Source organism: Panthera leo, chromosome E2, assembly GCF_018350215.1.
Source record: "Panthera leo isolate Ple1 chromosome E2, P.leo_Ple1_pat1.1, whole genome shotgun sequence".
Classification (NCBI taxonomy): domain Eukaryota; kingdom Metazoa; phylum Chordata; class Mammalia; order Carnivora; family Felidae; genus Panthera; species Panthera leo.
Window position 1 is genome coordinate 19,622,062 of NC_056693.1, and position 25,538 is coordinate 19,647,599.

The 25,538-nt window shown below is 56.8% G+C and overlaps 1 protein-coding gene across 1 annotated transcript in view; it reads left to right on the plus strand.

The window, feature by feature from the left end:
- Positions 1 to 2,662: 2,662 nt before the first annotated feature.
- PEPD (peptidase D) overlaps positions 2,663 to 25,538 on the plus strand; it is a 112,091-nt gene continuing 89,215 nt past the window's right edge. Inside the window, exons 1-4 of the mRNA XM_042919471.1 lie at positions 2,663 to 2,739; positions 11,495 to 11,678; positions 13,665 to 13,792; positions 21,703 to 21,766. Coding sequence (XP_042775405.1) covers positions 2,723 to 2,739; positions 11,495 to 11,678; positions 13,665 to 13,792; positions 21,703 to 21,766 — 393 coding nt within the window. The 5' untranslated portion in view covers positions 2,663 to 2,722. The remainder of the gene's footprint in view (positions 2,740 to 11,494; positions 11,679 to 13,664; positions 13,793 to 21,702; positions 21,767 to 25,538) is intronic.

Sequence of the window (25,538 nt, forward strand, 5' to 3'; positions counted from 1 at the left end):
CAGAAGCTCCCAGGAGGAGCCTTCCTGGGACCAGGTTTCTGGTGAGTGTCTGGCTGGGGCAGGGCACTTCTGGAGAGTTATGATGCTCTGGCTGCTGAGATGGCCGAGCACAAACACCACCCCCACACACACACCGTAGGTCACAACGATGGGAGACTGTTTCAGCCAAGGGCCTGTGACCTCGGACATGACATCGCTTAAGGCCTGAGTGTGCTGCCTAGTGTTCTCCCTTGCTGATTTACACACTCCTGCTCCAACTCCCTTAAAATCAATCTTTCTCCAATTGCCTCCTGCCTCCCAACAGCGTCCGGATCTGCCCTGCATGAGTAACTATGCAATCTTCTCCCACTCCCAGGGCTGCATCTCCTGGAGCCCCGGCTCCTGATGGGGAAGGGTGGGGGTGGGGACCAGCCCTGCCGGAGCTCAGATGGTGGGGGGTGGAGGTGGGGTGAGGAATAGTCCTCCCAGAGCCTCTGATGGGGAGGGAGGGGTGAGTGGTGACGGGTGGTCCCCTAGGCCAGGCTCCTGTGACACTGGCAGGAGAGGCCTCGGTCCAGACGGGCCTGGGTGTACAGGAGTCACGGGCAGGGCCCTCCTATTACTGCCCACACACCAGGGAGCTTCACTGAGTTGATAGGTGCCCTCCCTCTATTATTGTGTGGATGTTTAGGATAATTGCTTCTTTTTCATATTAATAAACACTCTGAGCTGACAGTTGGCTTAATTTTGACATAGTTTACGTCAAAAGAAATGGTGGAGGGGTTGTAATTATCTCAGGGGCAGGTGTTCCTTCTACAAAGGAACATGAAAAGCTCATTCTGCTCACCCTTTGTTAATTTTAACAAGTGTCTCTTTTTAGGGAACTGAGTTTCCTTGGCTGAAGGTGGAGGAACTGCTGAAGGAGGGGTTCAAGATCTCGGGGGCCCAGGGCCAGGTGGTAAGCTATAGAGCCTGGTACCTCTGCTCTTCTCCCTGGAAACTCACAAGGGGGCTGATAGACCCTCTCTGGGGGAGTCCTACCTGGGGGACAGAGACCCCTGAGAACTGTTATATATGTAGTAGGAAGGGGGAGGGAGGATGGGGGTCCCCTCTTCCGTCAATTTTCCTCTGTCTTAACTGGGTCAGGGAGGTGTGAAGAGCTGTTTGGAGGTGCCACCTTCCTCCTCACGGCTTTGACCTCTTCGGCTGTGCCACAGGCTAACGATGCCTGGAGGTTTGCTTATGAAACCCTACAACAGCCCTGCAAGGTGGTACCATTAGATCTCACCTGACAGATGAGGCAACCGGGGGTGGTGATGGGATCCAAAGTGGCCATGCTGTGTCACCCACTCTGCTTATGGTCTGGCTTGGTTCTTGCCCCTCTTCTCTTCCCAGCTTTGTGGGAACACATAGTAGCTCTCTCTCCCTCTCCATCTCATAGCCTCTGGGGCCCCCCAGCCTGGCCACAGTGACCCACATCCTTGTCAAAGAAACAAGAGGTACCCCAAACCCAAGTCTTTCAACCAGAAGCTACTTCCAGCTTTGAGACAGTTGGGGGCTCGGGTCAGGATCCCCGTGGGCCTGTGCTGGGCTCTACTTCCTGACCTCACACATATGCACACCCTCATGTGGCCCAGGATCCCAGGGGCACCCCACCCCAGCCCTGGGCCCCTTTCCTTGACAGAGCCAGCATGGGTAACTAGTCAGGGGTGTGGCTGCATAAACTCGCCTCCTGCGTGAGCTCAAGTGAGTTACTTGCCTCTCCGGGCCTCAGTTTCCTCATCTGTTAAAAGGCATTAAGAACAGAGACTGCTGCGCAGAGCTCTTGTGAGGACTCAGTGAGCTAACTCTGCAAAGCATTGGGTTACAGTAAGTGCTCTGTACCTGTTGGTAGTAGTTGTTAGTATTACTGTTATTCCAGAACACCTGCAGCTTAGGTTGCTCCCTTAGAACATCTGCTTCCCATCTCCCTCCTTGGCACCCCTTCCTCCAACTCTTTGGGGGACCCTGCACCCAACAGCAGTGCCCAGCAGAGCAAAGGGAGATACCTTCTGGTAGATTCTCCCTCCTGAACTGTGCCCTCCTTGTGTCCACTTCTCCCCAGCCCTCCTCACTGGCTTCCCTGCCTCTGGGCCCTTCTCCATCCTGCAGTTGAGGGAGCTTGAAAAGGTCCTACCAGACCTAACTTCCCAGCCCCGTCTCCAAAGCCCTACAGGATCTGACCCTTGCTTACCTCTGAGGTCTTACCTCTCACTCCCACATCCCCTCTCCTGGACACTGAACTTTTTGGTTACTCCGGTAGTCCTGGCCTCTGCTCAGGTCATCTCCCTTCTTAAGCTACAGTTATCACCTCTTCCCTGTCCCTAGATTGGGTCAAGGTCTCTCTCTCTCCCAGGGTGTCCTCCCCCGGTGGGCGCTGAGACGCCCGGTGGGGGTTGAATCAAGGTATCCGTGGCCTGGGGACACTCCCTCCTACCCTGGAAAGACCCCTGCCCCCTACTCCGGCCCTGCCCCTCCAGTACAGCGGGTTGCCGGTGAGTAGATGGATCCTCCTCTCTTGCAGACTCAGTTCCTCCGGGTCTCCAGGAGCTAGACGCTGGAGGGGGCGGGGCGTGGACAACCGGCCCCGCCCCGGCCCCGCCCCTGCCCCCGCCCCGGCCCCGCCCCGGCCCTGCCTCCGGCGGTGGGACCTGGCCGGGCTCAGCTGATGCCTCACTTCACGTGACGCTGGTGCCGAGCGAACATGGCGGCGGCCACCGGGTGAGTGCTGCTCCTGTCCCTGGCCGTTGGCAGGCGGCGCGGAGAGGGGCCTGGGTCTCCCGGTCAATAGCCCCCGCCGCCGGGCGGCGGCCCCGCTGGTTGAGTTGCGTGGCCATGGACAGCGCGCTTCGTCGCGCGGGGGGCTGGCTGCGCGCTCCGAGTCAGGGGCAGCTGAGCTCCCCTGCCCGCTGCAGGGTGGTCCTCGGGATCACCCTGGCGCTCAGACACACCCGCGCGCGTGGCGGCCCGGCTGTGTGGCCGAGGCAGGGGCTCGCGTCTGCAGGCGCGTTCACTGCCACGACCCTCAGATGGGAAGGCGGCGTTGCCCCGGAGTCCGGGACGCAGTGCTCCCGGGAGGAAGCGGTGTTTGAAAAGGGCTTGGAATTCCCTCCCGAGAGGGCCACTTTCCCGCTTCCTTCGGGGCCCAAACGTCACCTCGGAGACGCTTTCCCTCAGCACTTATCTTACTTCTGCAGCCCTTATCACCTCCTGATAAACTATATAGTACATTTATTTTACTTGTTTCTCGTCTTCTCATTTGAAAGGAAGGTCAGGGCCTCTCGCTGGTTCACTCCTGGATCTCACTAGTAAGTGCCTTGCATGCAGTAGGTGCTTCCTAAATTATTCTGCAGGAAAAAATGGGTGAGTGGTCCTGCTGGGAGGAAGCGTGGACAGATGGGTTCATTGCAGCGTTGGGAGGAGTGTACCAGAGGAGGGAACATCTGAACAAAGGGCGAGTGACAAAGGTTGAGAGTTAAGACTGCTGGGGACAGGGGAGAGTGGGGTGCATCCTTGTGCTGGAGGGCGTGGTGTCCCAGTTGGCTTCTCCAGACTTTGTCCCGAGGGGCTGGAGCTATCCAAGTGTTTAATCTAATCATATGTGCTCTTTAGACGATTGCTACCCTGGACTGTGTGTGAGTTCAAGGGGAGGCCCAGTAATGGGTAGGGCAAATGGGCCCGGTGGTGCTGGGGGCTAGGAGAGGAAGTCATAGCTAGGGGGCACTGCCCCAAATGCCGTGCTAGGAACTGAGATCAGAGTGGGGACTGACTGCATTTCTCTTTTTGGAAGGCGGGGAGAATGGCAACAGAAAATGGCCCCCTCAAGTAGCCCCCAAGGTTGAGAGAGCTTGGGACATACAAATCAAACATTTATTGGTCACTTGCTGTATTCTGGGGACAGTACTGGGCCGACCTTTAATGGATGACGTGTGTACCAGTCTCTGGGTGCCCCTCAGGCAGAGAACTGTGCATGCACAATCCCAGATGAGTGTTAAAAAACCCAGGGTCAGATCCTTGAACCCAGCCTATGACCCTGTCTGAAGGAGCAGAGTGAGCAAGTGTAGGCCAGTGTCCAGATGTGGGTCTGTTGTCTTTATATCTGGGCTAGTTAGGTGGCCACAGCGAGTTCCAGGGGCTGCATTTGGGTTCAGAGCAAGCCAGAGGTACAGAGAAGGTACAGAGAAGCCAGACTCCTTGTTTGGATGGGCGTGAGCCTGGAGCTGGCCGAATCCTGGAAGGAGGGCTCTTACAGCAAAGCTGATCCTCTGGGCCTTGGCGGTGGGGGTGGGGGGGGGGTGCTGGGCTGGATGGTGAGGGAGGTGACACAAAATGACAGGGTTCTTGGAGAGGTGCACTACTGGAAGTGCAGGGAGCTTCTGGAGCTTGACAGGGCCTCCTTGGCAGGAGCCATCCCAGGCCGTGGTATGGGACTATCCTGCCGGACACTTTGAATCTGAGGTCAAACCCTAGCAGCTTCTTTAAGGGGGGTAGGTTCTGAGTGTGTTTCCAGCAAAATTCTGCCCATCTGCACACACAGGACAGATCAGGGTGTCAGACGTAATGAGGCACTATGCCATCAAGTCATGGTCATGGGCTCCTCGGGGGGTCGGATTTGGTTGCCTGCAGGGTCCTCCAGAGCCTGGGCCAGGGGAGGCTGTGAGAGTCTCAGGGACTGGAGTGTGCTGCGTGTGATTTGGGGAGCACCGGAAGCCCTAAACTAGCATCTCAGATTCAACTAGAAGACCAGGTGCAATAAAAAGCTCCCCTGGGGAGTGTTTCAGGGCTGACCCCGCTCTGTCCTACTAGCTTGGGCAGGGACGTCATGTATGAGATGGATGAGATAGCCCCCAGAGGGTCTGCTCTGAAGCCCTCCCTCACCGCTTGACCCCTCATCCCATAGCACTTGGTGCCCCCTCTTTGAGCCATGCCTGAGCCTTCGTGGTCAGAGATGAGACTTGGCTGCAGCCAGAGCTGCCTGCATCTCCTCCCTCACCTGGCTTTTTCCTTTCTCTTCTTGGCTGTGCCCACTCACCTGCTGGCCCTGGAGTGCCCTTGGCCTCCGATGTAACTATTCACATACGTGCAGGCCCAGCTTAGATGATGATTCCTCCTCCTAGAAACCTTTCCTGACTGCCCTCCCTCCTGACCTCTGATACAAGCTTCCTGCTCAGAACTCCAGAGATTCCCAGTTTTCTCCACTGGCAGGATGCTTTTCCGTGTCAGCACACCTGCCAGTTGTGGTTGAGATGTTGCTTCCCTTTATGCCTCTTCTGGCATCCTTGGATCCCAGGGATCAGGTCATTTTGTACCTTCAGGGCCATTTGGCCACCCTGTGATTGGTGCTGGGTGACGTGATGCCTAATGAATAAAAGGGGAACTTTAAATTAAAAAAATTTTTTTTTTACATTTATTTATTTTTGAGACAGAGAGAGACAGAGCATGAACAGGGGAGGGGCAGAGAGAGAGGGGGACACAGAATGGGAAGCAGGCTCCAGGCTCTGAGCCATCAGCCCAGAGCCTGACGTGGGGCTCAAACTCACGGACCGTGAGATCGTGACCTGAGCTGAAGTCGGACTCTTAACCGACTGAGCCACCCAGGCGCCCCAAGGGGAACTTTAAATTAATCCATTGTGCCGTCCTGCTTTGCAAGGAGGCTCTCAGTGATTGAGGAAAGGAAATGTGGCGGGGGGTGGGGGTGGGGACAGAATTCCAAGTAAGATGAAGAAATACCTTAAAAAAATTTTTTTTAACGTTTATTCATTTTTGAAAGACAGAGAGAGACAGAGCACAAGAAGGAGTGGAGCGGAGACAGAGGGGGACACAGAATCCGAAGCGGGTTCCAGGCTCCGAACTGTCAGCACAGAGCCCAACGCGGGGCTCGAACTCCCAGCCAGCCAGATCCTGACCTGAGCCGAAGTCGGACACTTAGCCAACTGAGCTACCCAGGCGCCCCAAGAGATACCTTTAATTCTTTAACCGAGTGGCTCCCAGGGAGCTGCTTCCCAGGGAGCCTTTGCCAGTGAGGAAAAGCAGATGAGCTGCCCTCGGTGTGTATCTGTTGGTCATAGGTCATGCCGGAGTCAGCATTTTTAGGGAGAGAAAGTAACTGGAGGAGTCAGGTTCTGGATCAAAGCCTGTCCCCACCCTGATACGAACCTTTTGCTTCTGGAGAAGAGGTGTCAGGCCGACGCTGGTGGGTGGGTAGGGGTGGGTCTGTGGGAGGCAGGCTGGCCTTTGAGTGCTCCTTTGCCCTCCTCTGGCTCTTTTCCAGGCCTGGTCCTGACTCCATAGCTCTCTCTCTCTCGGTCTCTGTGTATGCTTAGACCCCCCTGACCCTTCCCGGGAAAGAGGGAGGCAGGGTGGGGGAGTGTTGGTCAGCTGCCTCTAGGCCCCTCCAGCCAGGGTGAGTGGGTTGCCCTTGCTGACAGCCAGCCAGTGGGCTTGGGGCCCAGCCCAAGCCAGAGGCTGAGGGTGAGGAAGCAGAGGCCCATGGCTGGTCTTTCTTGCTGGGAACTTAGCAGTGTGGGCCCCATCTAGAAGTGGCATTACATTCTAGTGCAGGGATCTTGTCCTTTTCTGTGCCGTGGACCCCATGCCCATTGGTGAGGCCTGTGCACCCTTCTCAACATGTTTTTAAATGCATGATATAGGGGCTCCTGGGTTGCTCAGTCGGTTAAGTGTCCTACTTCGGCTCAGGCCATGATCCCACAGCTTGTGGTTTCGAGCCCCAAGTCGGGCTCTGTGCTGACAGCTTAGAGCCTGGAGCCTGCTTCAGATCCTGTGTCTCACTGTCTCTCTGCCCCCCTCCCCCCCACCCCTGCTCATGCTCGCTTGCTCTCTTTCTCTGTCTCTCAAAAATAAATAAACATGAAAAAAAAATTTTAAATGCATAAAATAAAATACAGAGAATTACAAGGGAAACTAATTACATTGAAATACAGTTATCAAAATGTTAATAAATTTACTGTATAGTAATATATGCTTCTTTATTCACACATTAAGTCATAAAAACAGCAGGCCTAATGACCACCCTAATTATGAAGTAGCAATGAACAAGAGTGATATTTTGAGATTCCGTGACATCAGTAATATGATAGGAAAAAACATATGATTGTTACTGGTGACAGATTCATACACTGCTGATGCTGCTGTGGTTAGTTCCTTACATTAATAATAACTGAAGAAAATATACAGTTGAATGAGAGGTTAAAGGCAAGAAAGATCTACTTTTTCCCCACCCAAGAAGATGGAGTCCCTAAGTTCTGTGTGTGAATCCTCATGGGTGAATCCCCCGTGGGTGAGAACCCCACAGGTGGCCACTGAGGCAAAGGAAGGGGTGGCTCAGTATGGTTTGGGGGACAGGAATGGGTTGGAGGGACAACAGCGTCACACTCTCCCCGAGGCTGGCCCCACTCCTGGTCACTGGCTGCTTCCTGGGCCCTGGCGGTTGGTAGGGGTGGGCTGGCCTGTGGGGACCGGAGTTTGTTCTCTGGGTCTCTCCGGTGCCCCAGAGCTGGTGTGCCAGCCTCTGCTGGCTTATTTACACTGGCACTTGGGGATGACCTGGCTTTTGCCTTTTCAATTCTAGGGATCCGTGAAAGCGCCAGTGGAAACCAGGTGGAGACGTTTTATTGGTGCTGCTTTTGCTGAGCTTGCGGGAAGTCACCTGCACTGGCTCTGGGCCCCATGTTCTGTTGGGGATGGGGGGAGAGGGTTGGTTTACATCAGGAAAAATCAAAGGGCGCATCTCTATAAGCCTTGATTCTGGGGGTGCCCTGCAGTAACGAGTGACCGCATCTCCTGGGCTGGCCTGGGCTGCCCTTCTCCGTTTGGCCTGAGCCCCATGGAGACTTAGGGAGTATTGCACGTTTTCTTCACAATAACAGCTGACGCTCCTAGACAGGATTCTTAGCAAGTTACCTGTCTTGTTCTGGGCTGCTTGGCCCTTGGGCCAGAAGGTCCCAGTCCAGATGCTCTGAAACATGTAGGCCTCTCAGAAGGTTCTGGACAAGAGGAAGCCCAGCTCTTCTTCTGAGAGCCTTCCTGGTGGGGGCATGGTGGCAGGCCAGGTGGAGCTAGTGTCTGGTGCTTTTAAAGAGAGAGGGTCAGGGAGAGGGTTGGGGGATGAGGTGGGCCGGGCGAGGGGATGGGTGCTGGCTGCAACTGGGCATTTTCAGCCAGCTGTGCTATGGAGTCTTCGTGCATCCGGGCGACTTTGGCCGAGGCCACCTGCAGCAGTGTCTTAGTGATGCTCCCGCTGGGCCACTGGGGAGTCTGCAGAGATGAGGTTCTTCCCTGTGCCATCCCCTCCCTGGGATTTGCTGAGTGAGGGGAAAGAGTGTGGGGGGCCGTGCGGGTGCTGGTGGCTGCACTTTCGGTTCCTGACTGCATGGCCAGCTGGGATGCAGGCATGTTCACGAGCTGTCACCTCTGCCCTTTGATCCTTGTGGCTGAGCACAGCAGAAAAGCAGCCCAGCTCAGAGGAAGTCCTGGCCCCTGTACAACCCTTCTGTAAGGGCGAGGCCCAGGGACTGGGGTGGGGAGCTCTAGCCCTGTCGACGCGTGTGGGGTGTGCGTGACCCTTCCTCCCTTTCTGGGCCAGGGTGGGCCCAAGGGTCCTGCTTCCTGCCCCACTGGAGCCGACGTGGCAACTTTTGATCTGCACAGCTGTGTGGGTGGCCCCACATTGTGACCGTTGTTTACTCAGCAGATATTTATTGAGTACTTGCTGTGTGCCAAGCGGAGTGCTAGGCACTGGGGCGGCAGCGACCAGAGCAGGCCCAGATCTGTCTCCATGGGATTACTTTCTTGTGCGTGGAGGCGGACCCCCCCAGTGAGCACCAGTACATACAGATTGCCTGTGTGTCAGAAGGTGGATGTGTCGGGGCACCTGGGTGGCTCAGTCGGTTAAGCACCTGATTTCGGCTCAGGTCATGATCTCGTGGTTCACAGGTTCAATCCCCGCATTGGGCTCTGTGCTGACAGCTCAGAGCCTGGAGCCTGCTTTGGATTCTTTCTCTCTCTCTCTCTCTGCCTCTCCCCTGCTCGCTCGCTCTCTCTCTCTCTCTCTCTCTCTCACACACACACACACACACACTCTCTCTCTCTCTCTCTCTCTCTCAAAAATAAATACACATTAAAAAATTAAAATAAAAAAAAAAAGAAGGTAGATGTGTCATTTCAGCCAGGGACCTGGCAGGGCCTCACTCAAAGGGGTGATGAAGAGAGTTTCATGCAGGGGTCAGTTTACAGAGCTGTGGGCAGGTTAAGGGGACCTGGGAGAGAAGAGGAGGGAAGCTGGTCAGGAGCCAGGGAAGCCAAGCTGTGGTCCTGCGGGGCGGGACCACCAGCCATCAGGTTCCAGCTTCACCAGGGAGAGGAGGGAATGGATTCTGTGTCCTCCCTCCACCCTTTAGTCTCCTGCCCTGCCTCCCAGCGGCTAAATCCACCTGGAGCCTTACTGAAGTGCTAGGGGGACCTGGGCAGAGCAGGGAAAGTGGATCTGGAGGGTGCTAAGTGGGGGGAGAGAGGAGAGAGCTATACGTGTAAAGAGGAAAGCCGGGGAAGACCAGAATGCGGTGGCTTTTAAGCCATGATGTGCATGGGGGTGTCACCTGCTCACGTGTCCCCGTCTCTGAGGGGCCATGGCCAGGTGAGTGCGGTGCCCGGCTCTCATTGTGTTCCCTGGCAGAGCCTTCTTTCTCAACCAGCTCTGGGCTGTTTCTGCCCTCTTGGGCCTGCGTGCTCACCTGCTGCCCCCTTCCCTGGGGCACACACCACATGCACTTGCCTGACTCCCCTGCCGCCCTCTGGGCCTGGCCCGGCAGCCTTCCTAGCTAGCCCCCAACACACTTGCTAGGATGTTACCTCTGTCTTCCGTCCCCTGTCCTCCGTTTGGTCATTCTTTCGGAAAGAAGGTGAGGTTCCTGCCCTCCTAGAGCTTACGTTTTACCTGGGGAGACCATGAGCAAGTAAATAAATGATGTCAGGCAGTGCCCTGTGCTCTAGAGAGGAGTGAGGAGAGTAGGGGATAAGTCTTGGACAGAGTATTGGAAAGCTTCTGGAAAGTGTGGCCGTTTCTGCAGAGGCCCGGATACAGTGAGAACGGGAGCCATCCAGGCCCCTGGGGAGTGTTCTTGTCGTTTGGGGAAGAACTGGAGTGCCAGTGCAGGCAGAGTGGGGCTGCATCCCCTCAGTGCCTGGTAGCTCTGGGCCAAGTGCACTGGGTAGCAGAGGGGGTGGGCAGGGGAGGGCCTGCTCCGATTTGCATTGTAAAGTGTCCCTCTGGGTGGGGGAAGCTGGGACTGAGAGAGCCTGGAGAGTTCCCTGCGGTTGTCCAGGCAGGAGAGGGGTTCCTCCAGCTGGAGGTGGCGCTGAGGGGGGAGCGAGCCTGAGCCTGGTGGGGGGTGGCTGTGGAAAGAGTGGCCCCCAGGTGCCTAGGAACCCAGAAGCTAGGCGAGGACTGGGAAGCCACATAAGGATTTTGGGTGCAGGTTCAGGAGCAGGGGTCACTGTGACCCGGCCAAGGCCAGGGAGGGGATCGAGGAGAGCATGGGCAGTAGAACAGTGGACTTGAGTGACTGCAGAGGATATTTCCTGCAAAGGGGACAGAGACATCAACTGCTGGAGGGGCGTTGCGGTCAAGGGAAGTAAGTGTTTTTACTTATTTATTTTTTACAAGGGTGAGGTTCCTGTACACTGGTTACAAAGAGCGATCCTGAGAGGGAAAACTTGATGCTGGAGCAACCGGGGAATAGACATGGGATGCAGGGTCTGGAGGCAGGTGGGCTTTGGGGGGGTGGGTGCTGGGAGGGTGAGCTGTTTTCTCAGTGTAGAGGGGATTGGGGTGGGGGTGGGGAGAGACATCCACCTGCTCTCCTGTGATGTGGGTCCTTCAGGAGAGCACCCTGAGGGCTGCCACTGCCCAGTCCATCTCACCATGATCCCCTCGGCACAGACTCACTTCAGGCCCTGGTACTGGGTGTCCTGTGTGTGTGTGTGCTGGGGCCAGGTGGGTGTCCCGGCCCAGGATGCTGGGTCTGTGACTTGAGAAGACAGCATTATGAAGGCACTGGGCAGGGATCCAGTGTTGTCTGGGCCAGATTACAGCTCATTCTTGCATGGATAGTAGGATCCTTGAGGGCAGAAGTCTAGTGCGTCTCCAAGCCATTGTAGGCTTCCCTCCATGGGCCTCACCTGCCAGCTGGTTAAACAGATGCAGTTTTCCCTCATCTGCTCTCGGGGCCCGGCGCTCGGGGACAGCAGGGGAGGGTGCGGCCGAGGGGGCCCTGTGGTCTTCGGCAGCCCAGCGAGGGGCTGTCTCTAGGTCAGGCAGATTGAGGTTAGACCAGCTTGCCCCACGCTAATGGGGGTCCCACAGCAGGCTCGGCCCTCCAGTCACCTGAGGCCACGGGTGGCGGATGTGCTTGGTGGCGCTAACAGAGCCTATGTGGCAATGTGTGTTCGTGTCTTGCAGATCTTCGTTTTGGCTGGGGAATGAAACCTTGAAGGTGCCGTTGGCACTCTTTGCCCTGAACAGGCGGCGCCTGTGTGAGCGGCTGCGGAAGAACCCGGCTGTGCAGGCGGGCTCTGTGGTGCTGCTGCAGGGCGGGGAGGAGACACAGCGCTACTGCACCGACACCGGGGTCCTCTTCCGCCAGGTGAGCCCGCCCTGGTAGCTTCCTGTAAGCGTGCACCCAGCCTTCTGTGGGCTGCCCGCCCTCCTCCACCATCGGGCCTGGTAGGCCCTGGGCAGCTTTACCCCCAAGGGGACCCTGCAGAGGCTCTCTGAGGGCAGGTCGAGGCGTGGGCACCCAGGAAGCCCATACCCAATAGTCTGGAGGGGCAGATCCCTCCTAGCTGTGGCTGAAGGCAGAGCTGATGCCAGCCAGTCTCAGCTCTTAGGTCAGAATACAGAAAGACGACATTCTTGGGGGAGCAAGTAGGCAAGAAGGCCTCACGGAAGAGGCAGTATTCGGTGTGGGCCCTTGAAGGCCAGGGTGAATTCTGACAAGTGCAGTTGGGTGTGGGTGTTCCAGGCTGGGGAGGAGGGTAGTGTCCACAGGAGTGGGTGGTAAGAGGGTGGGCTGGGCAGAGGTGCAGATGGGGAGGTCTGACTTCCTGGGGCCAGATTCTTCCTGTGCTAGGGAAGACGGGGGCTGCAGGGGGCTGCAGACGTCCGGGAGGGGGCGTGTGAACAGGGTGCTGAGCAGGAGTAGGAGGCCCAGACACTCATCATGGTTTGGCCATTGCTGACTCACTGACCCTCACCGGGCTTCAGTTTCCTGACCTGGGAAGTAGACTAGGGACTCCTTAAGGATCTGGAACCCTGTGCGGGGGAGGGTAGTAGGGGTAGCCTAGCTGCAGCCTGGATGTGGCGGCCTTGGCTGGGAATCGCTGGCATCACTCAGTTCCCAGGAACAGGAGCAAAGGCACTGAGCAGAGAGGCTCACCCGGAAAGCCGGAGACGCCCTGAGCCAGCCCCACTCATCGATCTTAGCATCGCACTCACTCTATAGATGATGCAACCGAGGCTCCGAGAGGAAATGACTTGCCAGAGGGGGAGCTGGGACTAATTAGAGTCGTATCTCTGGACTCCAAGTATAGGGCTCTCTTCTCCTCCCTGCCACTTGCAGATCTGGGGCCTGGCACCCTGGGAACTCCGGAACCTCCCTGGGGACATGGCTGTCCAGCATCCAGGCCAGGAGGAGTCAGGGAAATGTGAAGGGGACCTGAGTGTGGAGGCGCGGCAAGTGGTGGCCTCCCCAGCTGGGCTGTGTCCCCTGCACAGGACACAGATGGGCTGTCGGCTGCTGAGAGCCATTGTGGTGTTTTTATGCCGCAAGTGGCTCCCGCTGCACGTTTCCCCATGCCACATTGTTCTTGCAGCTGCAAGCCTGCAGTCCCCTGGTTGCTAGAGACGTGGAGGTCTCAGTAAGGCTTTTCTGCCTAGTCTTGATGCTTCCTGAGGTTTACGTATTTTGTGGTGTAAAAATCGATCTCCTAAATTCAGCCTTTGGCTCCCTGACTGCTGTTATGCAAGGTTAATTTTAGCAGAGATCCTCCTCCACTTCATACCTTTCGAACATTATTTTAGCTCAATGTTTATTGCTAAACACTGAAGTCATCAGCTGCCCCGGGGGTGGGAGAAGGAAGTAAGAAGTCCTAAATGGAGGACTCCTTTCCGTGCAGATGTCTGGCCTCGGTGTCTAAGTCAGAGTGGCATCTTGCCCACCTTCGGGCATGGGGGCAGCAGAGAGGCGCGGGCAGGGCTGAGCCGGACCCGTGGTGCTCATGGGCACCCGTGTCCTGGCGTGCCCTAGGGTGCCCTGCGGGGGGGCATGAGGGTGTTGCCGGGAAGGGGTGCAGGTGGGGCTGGGGCATGTCGTGAAATGTGCATCATCAGAGAAAGCTGAAAGCAGGGTGGGAGGAGCCAGCCGGGCTGCTCCATGCCAAATCCCGGAAGTGGGAGACAGCCCGCAGCTGTCAGCGGACAGAGTGGATAGAAGGACAACTGTGTGGGGCTGGGGGGCCCTGAGCTGACTTTCCAGGGTGCTCGGTGCTCACTCCGACACCTCACACCTCTCCCTGTGCCTCATGTTTTTGTCCTGCTGACCGGGTAACCAGGGTCCTTGTTCTCACCACAGGAGTCCTTCTTTCACTGGGCGTTTGGCGTCACGGATCCAGGCTGCTACGGCACAATTGATGTCGGCACCGGGAAGTCAACCCTATTTGTGCCCAGGCTTCCTGCCAGCTATGCCACCTGGATGGGAAAGTAAGGAGCAGTCTGGGCTTGCTGACCACCGCTGGGGTTGGGGCAGGGGGAAGGGTCTGGCCTGTGGTGACAAGGAGGGAAAGAGTAGCCGGGGATGGGGGGCGGGGTTCAGTGGTCAGGCCCATTGACTGCTCAGGGCCAGAGCCTGCGGCCTTGGTTGGGAAGGGGTGTCAGAGCCACAGACTGTGGTCATGTTTGTTTGGAGGTACTATTTATTAATCTTGAAATTCTGGATTCTCAGCTTTGTTAAAATGTCAGAGGCTGTGGCCCCAGTGAACCATCACTCCCGCATGGCATCAGTGGGAGGCGGCCCCACCTTGGGTGTCATGGGGGTTGGCCCGGGTCAGAGAGGGCAGCCTGGGACCATTCTCTGAGGCCCATCGCTAATGTGGCATTGTGGGATGCCTGTCGTGTGCCCGTCTCTGGCTCAGATGGAGGCCCTGCCTCAGTTGGCTCACCCATGAGACAGGTCAGTGGCTCTAGGCTTGTGCTGTGTGAAGAGTGTGGGACCAGGGCTAGGCTGTGGTCAGAGGCCTCCTCCCCATCATCCACGGCCTCTACCAGCTCCAGGGCCCTTGGCCATGTCCACCCACCTTGGGAGCCATCCTGCCTGCACAGAGGTGCTGAGTCAGACGCTGTACTTCACCGTGGGTGCTTGAGGTGCTCAGGGGATCCCGGAAAATGCTCATCACCTTCAGCATGTCGTTCCTGCCTGGAGGGTGGTCATTCTGGGCAAACGTCTGAATTGCAGCCCTCGCTGCCTAGTGTCCTCGATCTCTCATTACCAGGTGGGCTGGCGGGCCTGTGGCTGCTACAGGGAGCTGCTCTGTGCAGACCCCAGGACAGGGCCTCCTGTGCCTCATGCAGCACCCTTCCCCACTGGCCCTTCAGTGCAGACTCCATAGCTTCTTTGGTTGGCCTGAGAGATCCCTCTTCTGTCATCTTGGGGCAAGGGATCCAGGCTCACAGGTTGGTAATGTTTCTCCTTTGGGGCTTCCTGGCCCCAGGCCTTCAGCTTTGCTGTAAAGACAGCTTTAGGCAGCACTCACGGCAGAAGAGAAGTGGGCTGTGCTTCCCTGGAGGACATTCTCCTGCTTGCCTCTGGGGGAGGGGGTGGGAAGTGGCCATGCCTGATCCACTTGGCCTCTGGAGTGCGTGACTGAACAGCCACGTAGGTTCTGGCCCTCTCAGAGGCCTCAGGGCAGATGGCGTAAATGTGTCCCTGCTGTAACGAGCAGGTTCCCACTGGCCTCCATACCCGGGTCAGGGTGGACACGGAATGTTGTACTGTCTTCTTCCCAGAGGGGTGGGGCGGCACCTTGGTCAAGGTGCGCCAGGCCCAGTGAGAGCCCCCAGAGGCTCTACACCGCCCAGGCCTGGGTGGGGGTGTGTGGGGGAGTACAGAGGCAGATGTCTGCTCTGTCCTCTGGACCTCCCTGCCTGCCTTGCCACGGTGTCTTGTACCTGCAGAGAAACTGGCCTCGGGTTTGGCCTGGGGCAGGCCTTCCTCAGTCCATTCTTCCTGGACGCCTCCTCCTGTTAGATCAGCATATCCGGCCTGGAGACATGGGTACTCCTGGGAGGGTGGGTTCCACCTCTCCATCTTGTTGTAGCCTTTATAGTCAGTCTTCATCAAATTCCTGGTTGAATCCGTACAACTGCCCTGCTTTGAAAGGAAACAGCAGTGTGGTGGTGTGGCCTGTGCAGGTCCTGTGGGCCCGTCTTGCTGGAAGCTTGCCGGACGGCTCAGCACGGCCCCTTTGTGGAGCAGGTCTCGCCACTGTTGGGGCCTCTGATTCCTTATCTGGGGAACAGTGACAGTGCTGCCCGTGAGGCACTGCCAGGGCTGTCGTCAGAGTGATGGTCACTGTGGGGACGGTTATATTTGTGACACTGAAGTGAGGTGGTAGATGGCAGGGACAGGCAGCTTGTAATGTCCAAAAATGACCATAGCAATATTTGTGGCCATTCCCTATGCAGAGGTGGAATCTGTCCCCTCCTGCTTGACTCGGATCAGGACCTGGTGACTGCCTCGATGTGTGAGTGTGGCAGGGTCATCTTGTAGACAGACGATAAAGTGCACTGTGGTTCTGCTCAGGGACACTGGCCCTTGAACCCGGCTGCCATGCCGTGAGGGGGCCCATGTAGGAGGGACCTCATGGAGAGGAGTGGAGGCCCAGCTGACAGCCAGACCACCCATCAGAACAGGTGACTCCCAAGTCCCAGCCCTTGGGTCCTGCTGCTGAGGTCCCAGACCTTGTGGAGCAGAGACAAGCTGTCCACTCTGGGCTCTGTCACAAGCCCAGACCTTCAGGGTCCATGAAAGTGAAGAGTGTCAGTATGGTTTGCTACAAAACCCTGGTGACTGGTTCAGCTGTGGTGAGAAGGTTCCTGGTGAGAGTGTAGGTCTGGTCTTGGTAAGAGGATTCCTTCCAGACCCTTCCTGCACTCTAGGCGGTCACTTAGCTGCCAGTGGCATACCCCACAAAGAGCCAGGGCCCCTCTGCAGCACCCGGGGTTGTGAGCTGGCTGTCTGTGATCCTCCCTGTGGCTCCCTACTGGCTTCAGGAGTGCCGGTCCTGCAGTCGGAGATGTGGGCCTGGGTGGGGGGGCTAGGGGAGGTTGTGAGCAGGGCCTCACTGGAGTTTCTGTCTGGAAATGTAGGGAGCCTCTGAGTGTATTTTCTCTTCTGTCTGCTTGCTTTTTATGTAGGGCTGACTCTTGTGTGAAATTGGGGAGTGCCTGTCCTGGAGGGTGGACGTCTTTTGGGGCAGTGGGAGGAAAGGCCTGTCCCTGCCTTAGGGACTCTACCATCCAGTGGGAAAATCTGAGCAAATCTCACTATGTTTCCCCACAGCCACCATCTGGGGAGCCACATGGCACTTGACTGGAGGGTTTAAAACCCAGGACCTGATTGGTCAGGGAACAGCTGTTAGCAGTTGGCTATTCTGAAGCATAATCTTCAATAATACAGGAATAATATTCTGTGCTTTGGTCATGGCTGACTTTCAGGACCACTGTTAAAAGTTCTCCTTCAGTCTGTCCCTGCTTTGCCAAGCCAGCTGATTGTCTGGTGCAGACACAGCTGCTAGTGCGGCCTTTGAGTATAGAAATGGGTCTGCAGTGTGGGTCTCCCAGTTGGAAAGGCTCCATGCTGGGTGGGCCGGAATGAGCAGTTTGGTCCCCAGGGGCCTTCTGGCTCCACAGCAGAGAGCTAGACCCTGGTTTCCTACAGACCTGGCTCCCCACTGTGGCCACCTGGGCAGGCCTTCCCCTTCCTCTGTTCTGGCGTGCCCCTTTCCCGGTCCCCATGTCCCCAGCCTTTGGGAGAGAAGACTCAGTTATAGTGGGGCAGTGATAAATGAGTTGGTTGTTGGGGGCTGGAGCTGGGGAATGGCCAGATCTGATTGCATGTGGCTATTTCCAGACACTCATAATCAATAGGGCTCAGGAGCGAGGCTGTGGGATTACCTGGCCTTTGCAATCAAAACCCACCAGCCTGAACATTTGACCTTCAGCTCCTCAGCTTCCTTTTCAGTCTCTGATGGCTTTTGAAAATCCATCTGGCAGATCCTGCAATCCACAGTCGTCCAGGGAAACAACACCCCCATCTGCGGATCTGCCACTTCCTGCACAGAGGGCCTGTCCCGTTGTCAGGGCAGCAGACAACGAGGCCTGCTGCCCGGCCTGTTCCTCACCCCGGGCCTTTTTGGGTACAGGGGTAGGGTAGCTTCTCATTTGTTTTCATTTGGAATCTTTGCTGACAAAAGTCCAGGGCCTTTGGACGTGAGAGTGTTTCCCATCATGTCTTGTCAGAATCAGGCTTAGCTGATGGCAGCTTTGGCTGCCGGGGTGTCTGGGGTCCTCTAAAATTGTCTCCGTAACTCAATACCGGGCAGCCTCAGCGCCCAGAGAGGGTGAGTGACTTTGGGCCTGCGGGGTCTGGGGGGCCCTACTAGAACCTTTGCAGCTTGACCGTGTTCTGCTCCTGTTGTCTCCTGGCTGAGACTGTGGCTTGGTATGGGAGACAGTGGGCCTGGTGTGGGGTTTGCAGGGAGGAGGGTGCTTATCCTACTGAGGGCCCTGCCCAGGAGTGGTGAGGGGGAGTTTCCCCCCGGGCTCAGGGCCTCAGGGCCTGAGCCCTGCTCTTTCTGGCATGGGAGCTGATGTGCATGTGCTGTGATGTGTGTGTGGGTGCCAGGGGAGTGGTTGTGGGTGGGTGTGGTTTGGGTGTATGCGGTATGCGGTGTGTATGTGCACGTGTGGGATGGGGTGTGCGGGGGCGTGTGGTAGGGTGTGATGTGGTATGTGTGCATATTGCGGGTTGTGTATGTTGTGAGCGGTTTCTCACAGCTACCGTTCCGCACCCTGTACACACACCTGGGTCAGGAGGACTGAGGCCGCCTCAGCCCACCTGGTGGCCTCACCCTGTCCCTCCCTCTGTCTTCAGGGAGGGGCACTGACGGAGGTGCAGGCCTTCCCGAGGAGGCTGAGGGAGCCCCTTTGGCTCTTACCCCAGGCGGTCCGGGGTGGGGGGAGCCTGATCTCAGGCAGCCCGAGGCCTGGCTAAGCGTTTGCCAGAACCCTTGGGCACCTTTCCCGGGGCTCTGGCTCTGCTGATCACGGGCCTCCTTTTGATCACCTCCGGAGCCCTGGCTCCCCCGATGCCCAGCACCGCCTCACGGCTGTGATCCCCAGGATCAGGAACCTGCACTGCTTTGGAGAGACCTGTTCTCTGACGAGCCACTGGAATGTTGCAGTGGTTGCCGACCCACGTTGGGAGCGAGTGCCAGCGCTGTGCTGTGAGCAGGATGAGAGGCAGCAGCGTTGCGTGTGGCTGAAGGCAGACTCTGGCCGCTAAAATTGATGGTGACTGCTGTAATTTGGTCCTGTTATTTATTCATTAACCGCACACAGGTGGGCAGCTAGCTGGCAAGACCTGTGCTTGGAAATTTCATATTCTGAAGGGTTCCATTGTGTCTACACCACAGGCATTCACTTAATGTCTCCTTCCCACAGGAGGCCCTGCACGGGGCGTGGGTACTCACAGTGTCAACCCTGACCTTGAGTTCTGGGAAAGGCCACCTCTAACTCATGCTGGCCCCGGCTGCTGGTGGTGAAGTCACAAACCGCTTTGAGTGGGGCGCTCTCTCTTCTCTCCTGCCAAAGCCGTCCCTTCCCTTTGAAGGGACAGTTTCTAGGGTGAGGTCAGCTTCTCTGCTGACCCACTCTCCCCTGGTCCAGTGGTTTTTTCTGGATCTGCCATGTGATGGGATCTGGCATGAGCTGCCCCGCTGGACCCCGAACCCCAGACAGGGCAGAGTGCAGGCCCTCCGTGTGGCTGCCGCCAGCCTGGCCCCCAGCGGGTCCTGTAGCTGCCCGCTGACCTCTCTTGCCTGTCCAGCGGGGCTCTTGGAGCAGCCGCTCCTTCCCTGGTCGACCCCACCAAGTCATCACGGCTGAGTCTCTGGTGGCTGGCTTGATGCGGTGGCCTGGCACACGTCTCCCTTAGGGTGACATTTAAATTATTTTTACTATAATTAGCCTCAAAACATGAAAAACAAGTAGTATTCAAACTTAATTATCTGTGCCCTTTAGGAAAGAAAGGCAGGCGAAGTGCCAGAAAAGATGCTTTTCACATTGTATCTGTGAGGTGGTCGTTCCTATTACGAACCAGGCCTGTGGCTAGTCAGTGGTTTTGATCCTTGAGGCCCAGTGGGTGCTCAGGACTGTGTCATTTGACTTCTTTGAGGAGGGCAAGGGGCACGTGGTGGGACTGACTCCTGCCCTGCCTTCCTCCCGGATAATCAGAGTGGCGGCAGCAGGCTCTCGTGTGGGCTGGCTGGCCCTGGCTGCTCCTCGGCCCCTGTGGCAAGTGGAGCGGCTTATGGCTGGTAGGCGAGGGGTGGAGAGGTGAGCGCACAGCCCTGGGGCCATCCACAGGTCACAGCTACCTCGTGTTTGCCTCGCCATTACGCCTCCTCCTCCATCTCCCCTGGTTCCGTATCGCGAAGACCTTGACCTCAGGCCGAGTGTGTGGAGATGTTCTCAGGTCTCCAGTCTAGGTCTGTGCTGAAGCCTGACCACTGAGACTCCCAGGCAGGGCAGGCAGGCAGGCAGGCACACATTCCCTGGGGTAGTGGCTGAGATGCCCACCTGTAGGGAGCATCCCCTGAAAGCAGGTCCTTTGCACTTCCCAAATCTGCTGGCAGTTGGCGTTGGCTGCCTGCCACCGCTGCAAGCGATGAAGTGGCTGGGGACCAGAGGTGGACTGGGGACCTGCCGAGGATGCAGGGCATCCGTCCTGGAGCTGAGACCGAAGCTGGTGCGGTCGAGGGTGGACGTGGTGATGACACTGATGGCCCCACCCCTCCCTTCTGGCATGTGCTTTTGCGCATGGCTGAGGGTGTCACTGCTTAGTAGCCGAGGGTCAGTGAGCTGTCCGCCATAAGCGGAGAACCGGGGCCTCCCGCATCCAGGTGCCTGTCATCTGTTCCTGCCCCGTAGCTCCTTCAGGTGGTACTGCTGGTGGTGCCAGACTTTGGCCATTTGACGTTTGAGTCCTGACTCAGGCGTGGAAGCTAATGTGACTGGATTGTGCAAATTTAATTAACAGCAAGAGCTTGACACCCAGTGCCTACTTCAGAGAAGCCAAAAGAGAGATAAAGCAAAGAGCGTTCTGGGGCACCGAGCAGCTCGCTGCAGTGAGACTGTCATCTCTTCAGCCCTGCTCGCCGTGTGTGGCTGTGAGCTCCTTGCTGATCCCTGAGGCCCACCCATCTGCCCCCCAGGTCCATGATCTCTGCTTCCTGGCCATGATCTGTCTGGCGCATGCTTGAGTGGAGAGGGAAGCCGTGCAGGGCTCAGGGAGGGTAGTGGGCTTCCATTTCCCGGGCAGTGACCCTGGTCACTGATGTCTTTCTTAAAGGCACATGGAGCTTGCTCTTGGAGGTGGTCATCTCCAAGTCTGGAAGTGTGCTCCCTCCTCTGCCCCCTCTGGGCGTCCCCAGGCACGCTGCCCTTGGCACCCTCAACCCCCTGTCATCTGCTCACCCTTGCGAGTCCAGGAAGCACAGTCTGAAAACCATCTGCTGTTTTCTCCCGAGGCCGCTTTCGGATCTAACACTCGATGACTAGAATACCATGTGATCACAGGCAGCCTGGGGGGTATATCCCCTGTGCTGATGTGGTGCCCAGGCGTGGGATGGCGCAGGATGGCGTGTGTGCGTCAATAGACTTGGCTTGTGACACCCTCCCCTCGTGTGGCTAGTGCTCCACTTCATGTGAGTTCTGTCACTAGCAGTGACATCAACTCACCCACCTGCCGGGAGGCGGGGGGATGGGGGGGTGCTGGCTGGACCATTGACTGTGACCATGACCATGACTGGGAGCCCTCCGGGAGATGGCCCAACCTCCTCCTTCCTTTGTCTGTCTTCTCATGGCTGATTTTTCAGAGATGATGAGTAAGCTTGAATGTTCTCATCACAATGAGTAATACTGATATTGACTTCTTTAAAATGTTAATTTTAAAACTTTCCTTTAAAGAGGCTCCATGGGGGGCAGCTCCTGGGAGGCAGCTTATTTCATGCCCCAAAGGGTATACTGGCTGGCTGCCTGGTGGGCTGTTGCTGGTGGTGGAGGGTGAAGTTTGGTCTGCAGATGCTTGCTGCAGGTGGCCAGGGTCACGGGCTCCAAGGACGAGTGGAGGTCAGCTGGGGAGGTCAGGAGAGGCAGACGGTTCAGCATTAAATCTGTGGCCCAGTGCCCCTTGTCATCCGAGTCTGTGCCTGCTCTGTGTCGGGACGGGAATGGGCCCTGGGGCTTTATGGTCTGGGCTTGAGAGCGGGAAGGCAGCCCGTGCCGAGTGTGGCCAAACCCTGACCCTGGTGTTCTTTGTGCTTCCCTTTGAGGATCCACTCCAAGGAGTACTTCAAGGAGAAGTATGCTGTGGATGACGTCCAGTATGCAGACGAGGTCAGTAGCAGCCGGCTCCTCTCTGTGCAGGTCAGGGCTTCCGTCACCCCTCCGTTCCGGCATCCCCTTCCTCTCGCTGCCATAGCCTGGCTGTGTGTTGTGGGATGCCACCGCCCGGCTCCCAGCCACCTCGGCAGTGCCCACGTTTGCAGAGAGCAGATGGGAAGTGTGTACCTCAGACCTCCCTGAAGGGGAGGTGCCTGGGCGGTGCCCTGACTCGGCAGCTGGAGGCCTCTGTACCTGGGTTGTGGCTGCTGAGCTTCCCAGTGGGAGGACAGCTCTGGGAGGTCTGATCTAAGCGCCCCTCGGGCTCAGCCCGGGCCTTCACGTGTGGGGAGGTGCTCCCCCATAGACCATTGCCGGCTGCAGATGCTGCTGTCAGAAAAACCCCAGACTTTGAGAGGCCCGTGGGTGGGGTGCAGTTGGAGGCCCCCGGATTTAATCTACTTCCCAACGTGGGTGCCCGGGGGTGTCATGTGGCCTGGGTAGGTGAATGACTGTCCTTCTGGGACTCTGCATCTGTCCCGAATCCAGATAGTCACAAGGGGCTGCCCCTGACTTTCATTGCTGATGGAGCAGGACTGGGGCAGAGGTGAGCGCACAGCCGTGCGCCCCCATGGTCTCCTTGGGGGACCGAGGCCTCCAACTGCAGCCACTGCCAGGTACACAGGGAGGCCTGTATTACAGGCCCCGTGCCCCAAGCACGTCAGTGCCTGCTGCTCCAGGTCAGGCACAGCTGCTCCAGCCTGGCAGGATTGGCGGGATGGGGCCCTCGCATGCCAATTTCCCCAGACCAAGGTGGCACGTGGACATACATTAAGTGCTTGGGGGTCATTGTGGAAGCAGCAGAGGAGCCAGCCAGCCAGCTTGAGTAAATGTCCCAGGGGTGTGTGGGCATCAGAGCTTGCTGGGACCCAGGGATGAACTCCGTAGCCACGACACGGTCTGGAGCAGAGGGTGACCGTGGCCCTCGGTGCCTGGTCAGGGGGGCCTTGGTGAAGGAGCGCGGCTTGCACCCATGCGCCCAGGGCCACGGGCACCTGTTTTCTGCAGCACCTTCTGCCTGGTTGGGTTGTGGAGAGAGGGTGGCTTTTGATCTTTCTTTTTGTCCTTGGATTTCAATACTGAGTTACTGGGGGGCAACTCATAGCATCTAAAGAGTCGGTTAATACACTTGTGACCTGTTGTTATTGATTTCTTTGGGTATAGGATCTCAAATAGCCTGAACATTTACTCACGTGCTCCTAATGAGGTCATTTGCTACTTACCTTGCATCTCTAAGTACCAGGGAGCGAGGGACCCGCTCATCCTTATTTCTGATTTTGTTCCTGACCCTCTCCTTGGCAAGTGCATTCTTCCTGCCTCTATAAACTGCATTTTAACATTATCGTCCTTGGGGACCTTGACCTTTCCAGAAATTTGGAGGGGGCAGCCTGGGACTCACCAAGTCAGAGCATCTCTTCACTGCAGCCTCCCCAGCTGCATTCTGACATTTTTGCTTTTATGGCTGGGGGAAACTCAACTCCGTTTGTACTGTGATCTGGGGGGAGAAGAGGAGAACTGGCCTCCAAATGCAGTGAAACAGAGTCTGGAGTGGCGGGACGGGAGAGCCGGTAGTGATAGTGTAGAATTACAGCCCCAGAGAGCAGCTCACTCTGAGTCTGTATGTACAAAGCAGAATATTAAATGAGGTCTTCAGAGGAGTTCAGAGGACAGGATCTCAGGTCCAGGAGCTTTTTCTGTGTCCCATCATCGCTGCTGTCATCGTTAATCATTACTCTCATCACTGTGGCCACTGTGGTTCTTACTGGACACGAGGCTCACTGTTAACAGCTGGTCAAATGCTTCACTCTGGGGTGGCACCTGCTGATTCCAGCAACATCCCTTGTGCCCTATCCCATGCAGGCCACAGCCCCTGCCCCATTGCAGAGGAAGCCAAGGCCAAGGTGAAAGGCCCTAACTGTGGGCCCTTAGCCGGGGAAGCAGCAGAGTTAGGGGGCAACCCCAGGACCTTTGGACCCCAGAGACCCTCCACTTCTGCATTTGCCCTGTCAGACAAAGGGGATGACCTAGACTCCCAAGTGACTTCGATTTTCTGTGGCTCGAAATGGAGCCTGACAATATAGACTACTGGATTAAGACACCTGTGCTGGGGGGCCCTTGAGGTGCTTGGGACCTGCTCCACCATAGACAGTGACAGGAAGCCCCTTGGATCAGGAAAGGACTCCTCAGGCCACTTCTATGGTGCCGAGCCCCAACTGGCTTCGGGCAGCCTTGGTTATCTGTGACAAATCACAGATGGGAAGCAGTCTTCCCATCACTTGTCTTTTCTGAAAGAAGGCAGGAAGGCCCGCACCCCAGGCCGTGGCTGGTCACTTGACGTCATGTATAAAATGCAGGCGTCTGATATAGGAAACATGGCTGCCTGGTTCCTTTCATCCCCATAGACGACCTGATGTGAATTATTGGGAAGGTAGAGCAAATGGTGCCTCCCTGAGAACGGGGTGCTCAGGAGAACCTTGGCAGGTGCTTCAAGACATCTCACTCAAGTGCGGTGCAGAGGCTGGCATTCCTCATGGGAGGGCAGCTGCAGGGTGGAGGGCACGTTTCGTGCGCTTGCTCTCCTTTGTGGTGCCGGGCACGTGTTGGGAGGTGCCAGGGTCACTGGCTCAGATGCGGGCAGGATGGATGAAAGAGATACCATTGTGGCCGCACAGAGACAGATGCTGCCTGCCTCTCGGCCTCGGTGTGGAGAGGCATCAGGGAATGGCGGGGTCTGAGGGCAGGGGTGTGGGGGGCCCTGTGGGGATGGCTGCTACATCTAGACTGCTGGTCCAGAGTTGCTGGAAACTTCGTTTTGTCAGGAGTGCCTGCAAATCCATGTGGTTTGTGATCTTTCCTGATACTTAAATTTTAGAAACAAGTTCATATTTTTATTTTTATTTTTTTATTTTTTAATTTTTTTAATTTTTTTAATGTTTATTTATTTTTGAGACAGAGAGAGACAGAGCATGAATGGGGGAGGGGCAGAGAGAGAGGGAGACACAGAATTGGAAGCAGGCTCCAGGCTCTGAGCCATCAACCCAGAGCCCGACGTGGGGCTCAAACTCACGGACCGCGAGATCGTGACCTGAGCTGAAGTCGGACCCCCAACCGACTGAGCCACCCAGGCGCCCCAAGTTCATATTTTTAAATGCATTCCCAGCCACCAAGTTGCACCCGTTTTTGACTGCCATGGAAAAGAGTTCATTTTTAAACGTTCAGATGCTTGCAGGGTCCAGCTCCCTAGAGCAACGCAGGCTTTCTTACCAGCACCATTTAAGGACTGTCCTGCCCCTTTCTCTGGATCATCACCCATGAAGAGTAGCCTTCAGGCCTGGTTGGGGCCCTGGGCATGAAGGCGCATGAGATGTCCTCGGGAAGCCTCTGATTGTCCCCAAGGTGGGGAGGGTCCCTGTGCACAAGGCCCTGCTAAATTCTGTGTGTGCCATCTACCTCGACCTGCCAGAGAGGCCCGGCTGCCCGGGAAATCGATGCTGGCCGTGGTACGAAGCAAGTCAGGGGCATTTAATGGCACTGGTTTGTGAGAGCTGATGGGTCCCCAGTGACCACCGCTCCGGTGGTGACCAACTCCCTGTGTTGACAGAGCCGTGCCGTCCCGTGTGCTGGAGCTGCATTTTGAGCTGGCAACACACAGGCGCGTCCCGTCTCCTTCATCGCCAGGCCTGGAATCAGGGTCTGCTGATGAGAATGTACTGCTAATGGGTGTCCG